The sequence below is a fragment of the Jaculus jaculus genome, chromosome X (assembly GCF_020740685.1).
Source record: "Jaculus jaculus isolate mJacJac1 chromosome X, mJacJac1.mat.Y.cur, whole genome shotgun sequence".
Classification (NCBI taxonomy): Eukaryota; Metazoa; Chordata; class Mammalia; order Rodentia; family Dipodidae; genus Jaculus; species Jaculus jaculus.
In genome coordinates this window covers 74,342,885-74,357,316 of record NC_059125.1, presented here as the reverse complement: position 1 = coordinate 74,357,316, position 14,432 = coordinate 74,342,885, and the positions used below count along the sequence as shown (strand labels likewise).

Sequence of the window (14,432 nt, the reverse complement as noted above, 5' to 3'; positions counted from 1 at the left end):
TGCAGCCAAGACATAATCCTCACACTTTGGAGGTACTGAAATTACAGGTGTACGTCACCATGCACAATTATGGCAACTTTTATTAGATAATAGACAAACTTAGTTTTCGTGAATACTAAAATATATTGTCATTTTGATCATTAGGGTCTTTTCCTTAGTTATGGATATCAAACCCAGGGCTTTTGCACAAACTCTCCCAATAATCTGTTCCTCCCAGGTATGGATCTTGTATTTAAACTTTACTCTGTGATTAATGTTCCTCAGCTTTGAAGTGTGAGATTTCTGATTACTCTAACAAATATCTTCTGGATTAGGCTCTGTACTCTTATGTTACAAAACAAGATCTATTTTGTCATTTTGAGCTTAATGGATTCTTTTAATTCTTTAAGGCTGCTCATCCCAGCAGCTCAGGTGTTTCCCTGCTCCATGATTGTCAGTATCTCATTGGGTAGCAGACTTTTTGAAATTTATATTATAAAGTGATGGGTATATTAATTCTTCTGGAAATATTGACCTCTGTTTTGTAATGTAGAACTAGATGGGCATTTTCTTGTCTTGCTTTAAAGTTTGTAGAGTGTACCAAAATGTCATTTAAACAGGAATTCATTTTGTTCTGCTACTGAAGCAAAATCCTTCTGATTATACTTTCAGCTTCTCTGTGTAGGAAGCTTTCTCCTCAAGCTAAAGGCAACAGAAATGTTACTGGCCCAGAGGTAGCTCCATGGATAGGTTCCTACAGTCCTTGCTTCTGGTTCTTTTTCAGGATAATGCACTCACTCACACATGCTGTGTACTCTCCTCTGAATACTTGTTACTGCCTACATATCTCCAGAGTTTTCTCAACACTTTCCTTTGCTCCAGTACTTGTATTTTATCCATCTTCTCTTGCTTCCAATTCATCAACACAGAAAATCTCTGAGCTGTACTGGAATTAGCCCTATATACATTGCAACATGGAAGCTCTTTCCAGACAGTAAGCTAGGAAAATTGCAGGGTGTATGTCATTTGCAACTCATATCTCAGTATTCACTGTCTTTTGTTGTCCTATGTTCAGTGTCTTTACAAGTGTCATTTTCATATATTTCGTCCTGTGTTTTGATTGTTGCAGATAGGAGAATAATTCCTATACGTGTCTACTTCATTATGTCTTGAAATGGTAGTCTGGGAGCAGAGATGGAATTGGGTGATACTATTCCAACATCTCACCTCCAGAATTCACAATGTTGAGTGTGGGAGAGTTACCATTGATTCCCAAATCTGTGGAACTTGTAATAAAGGAACAATTTACTTCTGGGATACTAGTAAGTGCTTAAGTGGCTGAGGTCTCTGGCTTATATCTGTCTACCTCCAGGGAAGAACATGCCATGCATGAGCATATAGTGTGTTGTTCATATACAGTTCACTATAGAACATAATTCAGTATGTAACAGGGTCTGTCTAAGACCCTCTTCAAAAAAAATTCTTTAAAGGTATTTGCTAAAACTTTATACCAAGGCATAGATGGACAACAGTATATCAAGGCTCCAGCATTCAGTATTTCTTGTTTTAGATTGTAGAAGTGTCACAAATGTTTTTGAAAAATTCTTGTAGTCATTTCTAATTTTCTTTTAAACTCTTCAGACCTCCATTCTCGATGTGGGAGTATCTAAACTCATTCTAGCACAGAGATGCAGTCAGTAAGTTTTGATTCCTAAGTCTGGAATATTAGGTAAGAGAAAGCATTTTAAATGCATTTCCCAAAAGAAAATAAATTAGTTTAATTGAACAGGCTTTTAAAAATCATTCAGTCATTAATTCTATAGGCAGCATATTATAAGTAGTTGATTGTTTGTTATACTTCATTTGTATATAAAAAGTTAAGTAATCTAAACAGAAGAACTACTCTTTGACTAAGAAATACTCTTTTAAAACTACATTTTAGTATATGTTAAGAAATTTTATAATGCATGTTATTGTATTTTAAATGGAGAATAACCTCCCCCAACTTTTTCTACCAAAACACATACACGCACACGTACACACACACACACACACACACACACACACACACACACGTGTATACATAAAACAAAACTTTTAAGTGATGCCATCCACTTTTTTTCTTATTTCAAGAAAATATGGTGGATTTATTATTACTAATAGTAATTCTAAAATTAACTCATTAATTTATTAAAGTTCCAAGTAAAACCTTAATAGAAATTTGTGTGTTTGGAATTGAGAGCATTTTGTAGTTTATCCTGAGAAGTTAATAATGTATATATAAAAATATATATGTAAGAAAACTGGAAAAGGTAGAAGAAATTTTGAAAAGTAACAATAAAGAACACATTTTTTCACAACTTGCTGATTTTAAATTGTGTTTCTTATATTTGTTTATCTATTTATTTAGGCATGGTCTGTTCATGTAACCCAGACTGGCCATGAACATAGAATCCTCCTATTTCAGCCTCTCAACTGCTAGAACTAGAAATGTATACCGCCACACCTGGATTTTTAAACTTTTTAATCATGCTATAAGCAAAACATCATAGTTTCATTTTAAGATTAGAAGCAAATTCTATAACCCAAGGATACCCTGTTGTATATGACTATGAATAAAGATATAATCACAAATTAGTACAAAGAGATTTTTCAGTAAAACACATTTGAGTAATTGGTTACATATTTCAAAAAATAATTTGAAATAGCATCATACCATGTATAAAAAAAATTTACCTATGTTAAAGAACTGTATCTTAAAAAGTTATTGTATCCTAGAGGAAAATGTGGCTGCATATTTAGTTGACCATTGAGTGGATGTCTGTTAAACATTAAAATAATGAAGATGTGTACAGAAATGATACATAAGTTTTATTAGATACAATTAAGTATTACTGAAGTTCTAATCCAGCAGATATTTGTAAAACATTTTAATATGATGAAGAAATTACATTTTATATTGAATGGGTTTATATTAACTGACAAAAACACTTAGTAATAGAAAATAGACAAAATATTATACATAATTCATGAAAGGTGGAAAAGCTGTAAAATATGAACTATTTAGCCTAAGAAAAATTAGACTATATGGATACATTTTTGTACTTCCAACTTAAAAAATTTACTAAAGGGATATTTTGTGCTTTCATAGATATGGTAAGAGCAATGACTTCATAAACTGCTGATATGAGTAGAAAACTATTATAACCTTTTGGGAAAATAACCTCATGGTATATGTCTGAAATTTCAGAATATTTATGCTCTTTGACTCAGTATTTCCTGTTTTATTTCTTAAGAATCTTTTATGAGGAAATACAAAGTTGTATGTATGTTTAATAATTATATTTTAAGTAGTCAAAAATTGAAAATAACCTAATTTTCCACAATGGGAAATTTAGGTAATTTGGTATGACTAATAATACACATCTATTGAAATTTTTCATAAATAAGTTTGATACATATGGAAGAATACCTGTGTTATAATATTATATGTTGATAATGGGAGGCCCCATAATACATGCAGTATAATTCACACTATTTTACATATACACATTACTATAATTTTCAATGATTTTCACTCTTTTAACTTTTTATTTTTTGTTTATTTGAGAGAGAGAAGCAGAAATAGAGAGAGATAATGGGCACACCAGGGCCTCCAGTCACTGCAAACCAACTCCAGATGCATGTGCTGCCTTGCACATCTGGATTACATGGGTCCTGGGGAATCAAACATAGGTCCTTTAACTTTGCAAGCAAGCTCCTTAACTGCTGAGCCATTTCCTCAGGCCTGATTTTCACTTTTGATGGGGATTTATTAATAGGAAAATGGTATTACAATATAGCATATGATAGAAGTGACTTCCAGGGGAACAGTCATTCTTAGGAACAAATATTACTGTTTTCCAATCGTATGCTTCCTTCTTACTATCTGTATTATTTTGGGCAACTTAAATACTATGTATCCTTATTCATATGTAATATGTTGATGGTAGTTGCCTCATAGGGTTTCTTAGAAGACTGTAAAAACAATACATACTGTTGGCACATAATTAATATCATTTGGTGCATAATTGTTCTTTAGTAAATTTCTTATTTAATTCCATCAGGAATCTTTCGATACCAAAGCAACTTCAGGAAAAGATGATAGGTTTGACTTAATATGTAACTTAGGCAATGTTTCTTCTTTTAGGATTGAAAAAATATATTTTTTAATAATTTTAATAATATTTCTAAGTTTTTCTCATATGGTAAGGTTCAGTGAACAATTTGAGTATCCTTGCACAGAAGTTAAATAAGTAATAAGTGCTCTTATTTTTAATAAAAAGTCAGGTGAAATGATGTTTGTGTGTGTGTGTGTGTGTGTGTGTGTGTGTGTGTATTTTTTTTTTTGAGGTAGGGTCTCACTCTAGCTCAGGCTGATTGTAATTCACTATGAAGTCTCAAGGTGTCCTTGAACTCATGGTGATCCTCCTACCTCTGCCTTCTGAGTGCTGGGAATAAATAAAGGCATGTGCCACCACGTCTGGCTAATGTTCTTATATTTTTTAAATATTTATATATATATATGTGTGTGTGTGTGTGTGTGTGTATTTGATAGAAGATTTGGGAATGGGCATGTCAGGGCCTCTGCTGCTTCAAACTCCAGACACATGGAAGCCTTTCTGTGTCTGACTGTACTTGGGCATTGGGGAATCGAACTTGGGCCAGCAGGCAAGCACCCTCAACTTCTGAGGTATATCCCCAGCCCCTCTTACACTTTTATTATTAAAATATTCTAAGTAATGCATTTGAAACTTGATAAATAATATTGTTTATTTCTATTAATTATGTTTAAACGTAGATGAAATATCAGAAGTTATCATTAATGGTTTGTTGTCTGAAATTTTATAAATATCCTGAATTGTGCAATTCAATGACCATATTCCTAAAAAGGCAAATTGATTGTTAGATTCTGTTGTATTTTATTCAAATTTTGAGCCTTCCCAATAACCCAGGTTTGACTAATGAAAGCAACCCATTTCTAGAAAAATCTATTCTTGTCAGTTTGAAATCCAATAAACTCTAAATAATCCATTAAGTTTTGAATACTTCCCAATTCCATAGGTAAATTAACATTTAGCCATGAATGAATATAGATATAAACTGCAGTATTACAAACTTATGATTGCACATTTAGCATTTTACAGTTTGCAAAACTTCTTCCCTCACATAAAATGATTTTCTACTCACAAGCTTGTTATAGTTAGCACACATTATCTTTATTTTACAGATTTAAAAACAGGGCCCAAACGTCTATGTGAAATTTCTGATAGTACACTACTAATTCTGATTTCAAGTGTGGAATGCTTTTTATTTTGTCACAACATTTCTATTCCGTAGGTCAGAAATATTGTGAGGTATATTGCAATTATACTCTTAAACATAAAGAAGAAGATGGGAGCTCCGCACATAAGAGTTGAGCTTAGAATTATCATATAATGGCTACTAACTTAACATCTTTCAGTGGTATATTAGAAACTTCTTGATAGTAGAGATGAAAATATGAAATTATTGAGAAATGGCAGTAGATAATGATAGAGAATAGTAGAAATGAATTAATTACCAGTATTAAAATATTGTACATACTTGCAAAAATGTGAGTAAATTCATTATGCCAAAGGAGAGTATTTAAATTAATATTGGAATTATGAGACCAGATAATTGTAAAAGTCAAAATTTTTGCAATGCATGTGTTTCAAAAAAAATTATGTTAAAATGGCTGAGATTATTTAAAGAAAGATTGTTAAAGAAATTAATGTTACTTGTTTAGAAATACTTGATATATCCAGTAACTATGGCAATCAAATGATATAACTAGGCTTATTTTCTTGTTATTTGCCCAGATTTGTCATCCTACTGGTTTTTGAAAAGTAAATTAAAACTTAATATTAGAAGACCAGATCAAGTGGTAAATTTCTATTGTATTTTAGGTTCTCTTTACAGAGGAAGATGTGAAGTTCTACCTTGCAGAACTGGCCCTTGCTTTGGATCATCTGCATCGATTAGGAATTGTATATAGAGACCTGAAACCAGAAAAGTAAAGCTATTCTTTTCCTCAACTGTCCTTGTTCTCTTGAATTGAATTGTTGATATATATATATAGATAGATAGATATGTATATTTATGAAATTTTAAATGAATTATATAATTATATAAAACTTGTAATGTAATCTTCATGAGGCATACTTTAATTTTAATAACTTGATTAACAATTTGAAATCTTAATGATACATCTAATAGTGGCCTTTTATAGTTTATGATTATCATATATATATTCTTATCTAATATAAATTTTGTTTTATAGCATTTTGCTTGATGAAATAGGACATATCAAGTTAACAGGTATGCATATTTTTATATACTTATAAGTCCATTGAGTGGAATTTTATTATTCTAATATATATTTGTCTGTCTGTATTTTCCAGTTTCTAAATTTGATTTGTATTCTTTTTTTTCAAACTAGGGTCTCACTCTATCCAGAGCTGACCTGGAATTCACTATGTAATTTCAGGGTGGCCTTGAACTCATGGCGATCCACCTACCTCTGCCTCCGAGTGCTGGGATTAAAGGCGTGTACCACCACGCCTGGCTTTTGATTTGTATTTCTTTTTAAAATGTATTTATTTATTTATTGGAGAGAGAGAGAGAGAGACAGTGTGTGTCTATGTGTGTGTGTGTGTGTGTGAGAGAGAGAGAGAGAGAGAGAGAGAGAGAGAGAGAGAGAGGGAAAGAGAAAGATTGGATGTGTCAAGGCCTCTAGCCACTAGAAATGAACTCCAGACACATGTACCACCTTGTGCATCTGGCTTATGTGAGTCCTGTGGAATCGAACCCAGGTCCTTTGGCTTTGCAAGCAAATGCCTTAAGTGCTAAACCATCTCTCCAGCCCTGTATTATTTTATAAATGAACTAAAGTTATTTAAAGATAATATAGTTTTTATTATTTATTTAATTATTTATTTGAGAGAGAGAGGGAAGGAGGGGGAGAAAGGGAGAGAATGGGTGAACTTCAGACACATGTGCTACCTTGTGCTTCTGGCTTACTTGTGTCCTAGGCAATTGAGCCTTTGTCCTTTGGCTTTGCAGGCAAGCATGTTAACCGCTAAGCCATCTTTCTTGCCCAATAGTGTATAGTTTTATGTATACTGATTATAATTTTAAAATTATATAGTAGAACCACTGTGCTAATTATAAATCACATTTAAGCCAGCATTTTAATCCCAGTACTTGGGAGGCAGAGGGAAAAGGAAAGCCATGAGGTCTAGGCCACCCTGAGACTACAGAGTGAATTCCAGGTCAGCCTAGGCTAGAATGAGACCCTACCTCAAGAAAACAAAAAATAAAATTCACATTTAGTAGTCCAGGTAAAATTACTAATTCTTAGTTTGAGTCTAGAAAAACAGACTTATGGGCTGGAGAGATGGCTTAGCGGTTAAGCGCTTGCCTGTGAAGCCTAAGGATCCCGGTTCGAGGCTCGGTTCCCCAGGTCCCACGTTAGCCAGATGCACAAAGGGGCGCACGTGTCTGGAGTTCGTTTGCAGAGGCTGGAAGCCCTGGCGCGCCCATTCTCTCTCTCTCCCTCTGTCTGTCTTTCTCTCTGTGTCTGTCGCTCTCAAATAAATAAATAAAAATTTAAAAAAAAAGGTGTGTGTCACCACACCTCACTAGAGAAAAACAGACTTATTATATGTACTTATCACATTTGAAATATTAGCTGTCTCCCTTTACCTTACCCTGACTTACTGAAACAAATTGTCTGTTCTTTCTCTATATAAGTTTGTTACTTTCAGGTTTTTTACTTTATAATAAATACTCATTAAATGATCACTTTCTAGGCATCCTTTTAAAAATTTAAATACTTATAAGTAAGTCACTTAAAGTTGCAAAATATGAAATGAGGCCTCTCACAGCCATTGCTGAACATAATGGATTTGTACATTTTATTTTTTAATTAATGTTTTGGAAATATCTACTGTATAACATAATCTAGTAGCTAGTTTTATCATTGTAATTTTTTGTCAGTTGATTGCTCAGCAAAGTCTAATATTAAATATCTATTTTATTATTGAATTGCTTATTTTGGCTAAGATCACATGTAAACATAGCATAGCAAAGGAATTTTATTGACTCCCACAAATCTATGCAAGGCAGCATAATAAAAGAAAAATAAATTTCTCTTCCTTGTTCTCACTGGAATGACTACTGAAGAGGTTAGTGTTCTGTATATAAGATGCATTATATTCAGTTCACTACCTCTTATTACATTAAATTTTCTAAATGGAATATTCAACTTAAAATATCTAAAAATAAAGACATTTTAAACATTATGCATAATGACATAACACAGATTATTAACAAGTGATTTACTGAATGAAAACAATGAACATGTTTTGAAAATCAGTTTTGAGGGACCCTAAAATTGTTGATGTTGATTTATGAGAATAATGTAGTGCTTATCCTTTGTTTTCCATTTTTGAAAAAGGGCATGTTGTACATACCCATTCTAATGTCTATGAGGATAGAGTATTCTGTATCATACCTGAGTCATTAATGGAACACAACTCAGTAGTATTGTATATAAAGAAAGGGAAGAAAAATATACAGAATGAGAAGTTAATTACGCAAACTTGAATGCTGTCATCAAAGCAAAGAGATACAGTAATTCTAAAGTCCTTCAGTTTTCACCATTAAAAGTCATTTCTGTTTTTATCTCAAATTAATAACTGAATGGCTTCTTATCCCTGTAGCCTTGTCTTTTCTACAAAGTAATGTGAACATAGACATACAGTATATAGACTTTGAAGTCTAGCTTTATTATGTACCAGAGCATTTCAAGTTTGTCCATATTATTAGCCTTCCAAAGGTGTTATATAATATTCTAGTATACACAAGATAGCATGTATTTGGAGAAAGAGATGTAACTGAGCAATTTTTAAATGCTTTTAAGAAGTATTTTCATGAAAGATAGGTCTCAAAGTAGCTTTCTTGAGAGTAAGTTTAGGCCACCATTAATTGTTTAAATACCTAGTTTATTGCTTTGTGTCTTATAGTACTTTCTGTATTTTTCATAACACTTTCATAGATTTTGGACTCAGCAAGGAGTCAGTAGATCAAGAAAAGAAGGCCTACTCATTTTGTGGTACTGTAGAGTATATGGCTCCTGAAGTAGTAAATAGGAGAGGCCATTCTCAAAGTGCTGACTGGTGGTCATATGGTGTACTTATGGTAAGTCATATTATTTCACTTAATTATGTCAGTATATGATTAACACCATTTCCATTTATTTTCATTTTTCATTTAGAGGATTAGCTAGGAAAGAGGCTCTTCTGATCATTCATGACTAACATTTACAAACTTGCAGTTGGCTAGCTACTATATAAGAAGAATTAGGGTTTTAGTGTTTGGATTTGTTTAAACTTTGCTACTGAAAAGGTAAATCGTTGGATTGTTTTATAAGCTATTCATATCTGAAATTTAGAAAAGAAGTCTGGCAGATTCTAGATTTTACCACTTTGAGTTTAATAATCATATAGTAATTTTATTAGATATCATGGGATTTATTACTTTACCACAATGTATATTATTGTCCAGTTTTTTCATGCATGACCTAGAAATATTGTATTGTAAGAGAGGATTTGTTTCATATAACAGCTTTTCATCTCACTCACTATCTAGTACAGTGGGCATTTAATAGGTGTTTAATAAATACAGATTAATTTTTATGAGTTTAAGCATAGAATTTATGTTAAGTATTATGGTGTGTGAATAGTTACTAAGTCATATGTATTTTGCACCTCAAAAATGATCATCTATTTTGCCTATTTATCACTAAATTATCACTGTGTAACACATTCCTATATTAATTACTTATTATAAATACCTATGGGGAAGATTCAAAATTCATTGCTTGGCATTTTTGCTGACCTAAGAACTCATATAATCTGGATCAATCACAAAAGGATAGATAACATTGAAATAGTTACACGTCAAGAAACAGAGTATTACCTATATACTGGCAAAGGCTTAGGGAACCAGTTTGACTAGAGAAGTACAGAATAAGGATGAAGGTGGAGTAAGTAAAGCTTTAAGCCTATGAATATTTGCATGTGGTTATCTGTGGTTTTATAAATTATTATAGTTTAAAACAGGATGGTAGTAAGAGAGTGCATTATTTCAGGAAGAATAACATTAGCATCATTATTTAAATGGGATTAGAAATGGAAAAAAATAACTAGAAGTGGGAAGCTTAGAAAATATATTTTAAGACAGTCATTAAGTTAAATTAATCAAAATAAACTCCTGGGCTGGAGAGATGGCTTAATGCTTCAGTGCTTGCCTGAGAAGCCTAGGGACTCTGGTTCAAGGCTTGATTCCCCAGGACCCACATAAGCCACATGCACAAGAGGGCACATGCATCTGGAGTTTGTTTGCAGTGGCAGTGGCTGTGGCTGGAGGCCCTGGCATGCCCATTCTCTATCTGCCTCCTTCTCTCTCTGTCTGTCACTCTCAAATAAATAAATAAAAACAATCAAAAAAAAAAAAAAGAAACTCCTAAGGCCACTTAAAAGAACAGACAACTAGCCAGAGTAGGTGATATATTAATACAGATAAAATGGAGGGAAGGGTAAAAGTTATTTTTTACATGTATGTCATATGTTAACTATAGGTTAGGGGCTAACTCCTGAATGGTGATAAATTGGGAAGGGTGGTGGAGAGAAAATACACACACATACATACACACACACACCCTACCCACCCAGCCTACCTACCTACCTACCTACCCTATCATGTCTTTGAAGGGAGATAAGATTCCCAGACATGATCATTCCATTTCTTGTGATCTGCCACTCCTATGTCTACCCTCCAGGCCCTAATGAGGAATATTTATTATGAATTTGTATTTGAGAGAGAGGGAGATGGAATAGCAGATTTAGAATAATCTGGGCACAATAGCAAATTAAAAGAAAAAGAATAAGCTACTGTAGGCTGTTAGTTTAAATAAATATGCAGAGGATTGTGGCAAAAATAATTACTTCATTTTAGTTTTTAATTTAAATATCAGTATAAGAAATTTTTATGAACTTATAACAGGTTTTTATTTTACAACTGTTCTCCCTCTCATAACTCAAAATTGAACTAAGGTCTTGTGTTTGCTAGCAGATTCTCTACTACTGAGATATATTCACATCTCTAAACGTACTCTTTTAAAATAATGGCATATATATTATTTTATCTTTTGTTTCTAAGTTAATTCTCTTTCCTTATTTTTGTGTTTTATGTGAAAATGTCATATTTTTTTTCTTTTTCAAATATATTAGTGCACATACATATATATGTATGTGTGTGTTCCATTTTTCTAAGTAAAGCAAATGAGATTTTATTACGAAAACCATGAGAAAGCCCAAAATGTGAGGGCAAGAATATTTAGGATTTTGGCTCATATCCAAAGAACAGTTAGAAAAGAGTAAAGGAAAGGTGATGCTTTTTGGAATTAGGACTCAGAAAAGTTGAAAGACTTGACATAGAAGGTTAGCAAGCATCTACCTGTTCCACTTTTCCTACATCTTTTTTTTTATGATACCAGGCATTAAACCCAGAGTTTTTGTATGATAATCATGCACTCCACCGTTAAGTTACATCCCGGCACTTTTTAAAATTTTACTTTGAAGTAAGGCCTCACTAGGGTGCCCAGCCTGACCGTGAACTCACTGTGTAGTACGAGAAAGTCTTGAATTTGTCATACATTTGTTTCAGCATCTAGAAAATTTGGGATTATAGGAACGTACCACTTTGCCTGACCTAAAGTTCTCTCCTTGATTCCTATTTATTTGTTTTACTTTGTTTCCTGGAGAGTAAGAAGAGATTTAGACTATATTCTTTAAATCTGTTTTTCCTGATATATTTTCTGTTCCCTTTATGGCTATTTACTTTAAACTCATATCTTTGGTACTAAAAAGAATACTGTGTGTGTGTGTGTGTATACATATACATATACATATACATATACATATACATATACATATACATACACACACACACACACACACACACACACACACATACACACACACACAAGAACTTATCAAACTAGAACTGAAAAATAAAGCAGTTGGTTTCATCTGCTACAGGTTATCTGTCTGTCAAATTGAAGAGATAGTAGGCATTAAAAAGCATATTTCAAGCCAGGTGTGGTGGCACACAACTTTAATCCCAGCACTTGGGAGACAGAGGTAGGAGGATTGTCATGAGTTCAAGGCCACCCTGAGACTACATAGTGAATTCCAGGTCAGCCTGAGGTAGAGTGAGACCCTACCTGGAAAAACCAAAAAAAATAAAAATAAAAAAATAAAAGTATTTCCTTAACTAATCTATTGTTTTTTCTGATCTTCAGCCAGTGTCATGTGAATCCTACATTATTTGAATACTAACATAGTATGATTCTCAGTTTTTCTAATGAATTTCATTAAATTTTCTAAACTGACTATGGTTATTTATTTTATTTTTAGTTTGAAATGCTTACTGGTACTTTGCCATTTCAAGGTAAAGACAGAAATGAGACTATGAATATGATATTAAAGTAAGTATAAATACTTGTTTTATTCTGGGAAAAAAATCAAACCTTTACCTTTAGTTTTAAGAAACTTAATGTTTTTCTTTTAAAATCAAGAGAAAGCATGTTTATTGTATTTTTCTCTTCTGCCATCTAGGAAACATTATTTGCCACTGTAACAATACTTCTAAAAATTCATTTTGAGTTATATCAGTCTAAATATATGTCTATTTTAAGTGAAATTTTCTAAAATCTTTTTTTTCAGAGCAAAACTTGGAATGCCTCAATTTCTTAGTGCTGAAGCACAAAGTCTTCTAAGGATGTTATTCAAAAGGAACCCAGCAAATAGATTGGGTACTATTTATTTTTATAGCTTTTATAGCAATACATAACATATATATTGGGAGTGCAACTGTACCATTATGTTTTGTATTTTAAGTTAATTTAATGTTGGTACATGTTTATATTTGAATTGTATGTTTTGTATATATGCATTTCATATATAGTTAACTATTATGCCCATGATAACAAAGCAGAATAATCAATTTAATTAAAATGTTTGTTTAAAAAATATCATTGTATATATCACATAGTCCACCTCTTGAAAAAATTCATAGATGTTTACCATGTATAACTAGATCTTTTAGATATTTGTTGATATTTATTTTTCTGTTCCTAATATTCTTCAAAGTATTAGTTCAAAGTTACTTTTCCATAACTGCTAATTATATGGCCACTTCCTAGTCGCCATTTCCTGGCTTCAGATGTGGTGCTATTATCCTATTAAGTTGTGGGGTTAGAACTTCAGTGCTACTTTTACTTTGTAGTTTTTAGTTTAGCAGAGAAATATAAGGTCTAATTGAATTATTAAGGAAAACAATTACTTGTCTAATGTTACAGTGAACATGATTCATAATTGAATTGAGAGGCCCTTTAGTATGTCATGCTACATTATGCGATGGCTTTTCACAGTGTGATAATGTGAGAGGTCCAGTTAACAAATTACCACACAAAACATAAAGTTGCTAGAAGCCTTGGAGCCAGAAGAAAATAACATACATTTAAACAATATTTCCATTTTTATAGGGTCAGAAGGAGTTGAAGAAATCAAAAAGCATCTTTTCTTTGCAAATATTGATTGGAATGTAAGTTGGATAATAAGTTTGTCATTAAATAAATTTATATTAAAATAAGTGAAATACCCAAGAGCCAAAAGTAATATATGGATTATGCTAATAAGCATATTCTATTTATATTACATTAAGTCTGAATTTTTTATTTACTGGCATTGTATACCATAGCAATTACTTGAAGCAATAGGCATGTGGGTAAACTTAGCCATTTTTCTTGTCCATTTGTCTAAACTATATATATATAAATTTTTATTTTTGTGTGTGTGAGAAAGATAGAGACACAGAGAAAAATGGAAAAGGGGACTGTTATAGGTGATAAAGAATAAAGAATCTCAGGTATTATGTCATTTCAAATTGTTAATTGTCATGTATTAGAATAAATTAAATTTAATAGAAAGTATTTTTAGATATTAAATTTTCACAGAATATGAAATAGAAACATTGAGAAATTTTACTAAATTATGGATAAATATTTTAAATTGAGATTATTTAACTAATCAAGCTTTCTTTGAAAAGGTCAATTTTGATTTATTTATGATGGGGATTGAACCTATAGCCTCACATCTATTAGGCAAATGTTTTATGATTAAACTGTACCTAAAGCCTCACTTTTTGTTTTATAATACAGCTTCATATTATATATATAGTTATGTGATTTAAATTTACTTATTTGAAAGCAGAAACAGAGAGAGTATGGGAATGAGAATGGGCAACATGGGTTCCTGCCTTTG

General features: G+C 32.1%; 1 protein-coding gene across 5 annotated transcripts in view; it reads left to right on the top strand.

Annotated features, from left to right (window-relative positions):
- Rps6ka6 (ribosomal protein S6 kinase A6) overlaps positions 1–14,432 on the top strand; it is a 112,577-nt gene that overhangs the window by 60,618 nt on the left and 37,527 nt on the right. For all 5 annotated transcript variants that reach the window (XM_004669599.3, XM_045140810.1, XM_045140811.1 and 2 more), the window contains 6 exons: positions 5,949–6,055; positions 6,323–6,360; positions 9,101–9,243; positions 12,525–12,595; positions 12,834–12,922; positions 13,655–13,713. In XM_004669599.3, coding sequence (XP_004669656.1) covers positions 5,949–6,055; positions 6,323–6,360; positions 9,101–9,243; positions 12,525–12,595; positions 12,834–12,922; positions 13,655–13,713 — 507 coding nt within the window. The remainder of the gene's footprint in view (positions 1–5,948; positions 6,056–6,322; positions 6,361–9,100; positions 9,244–12,524; positions 12,596–12,833; positions 12,923–13,654; positions 13,714–14,432) is intronic.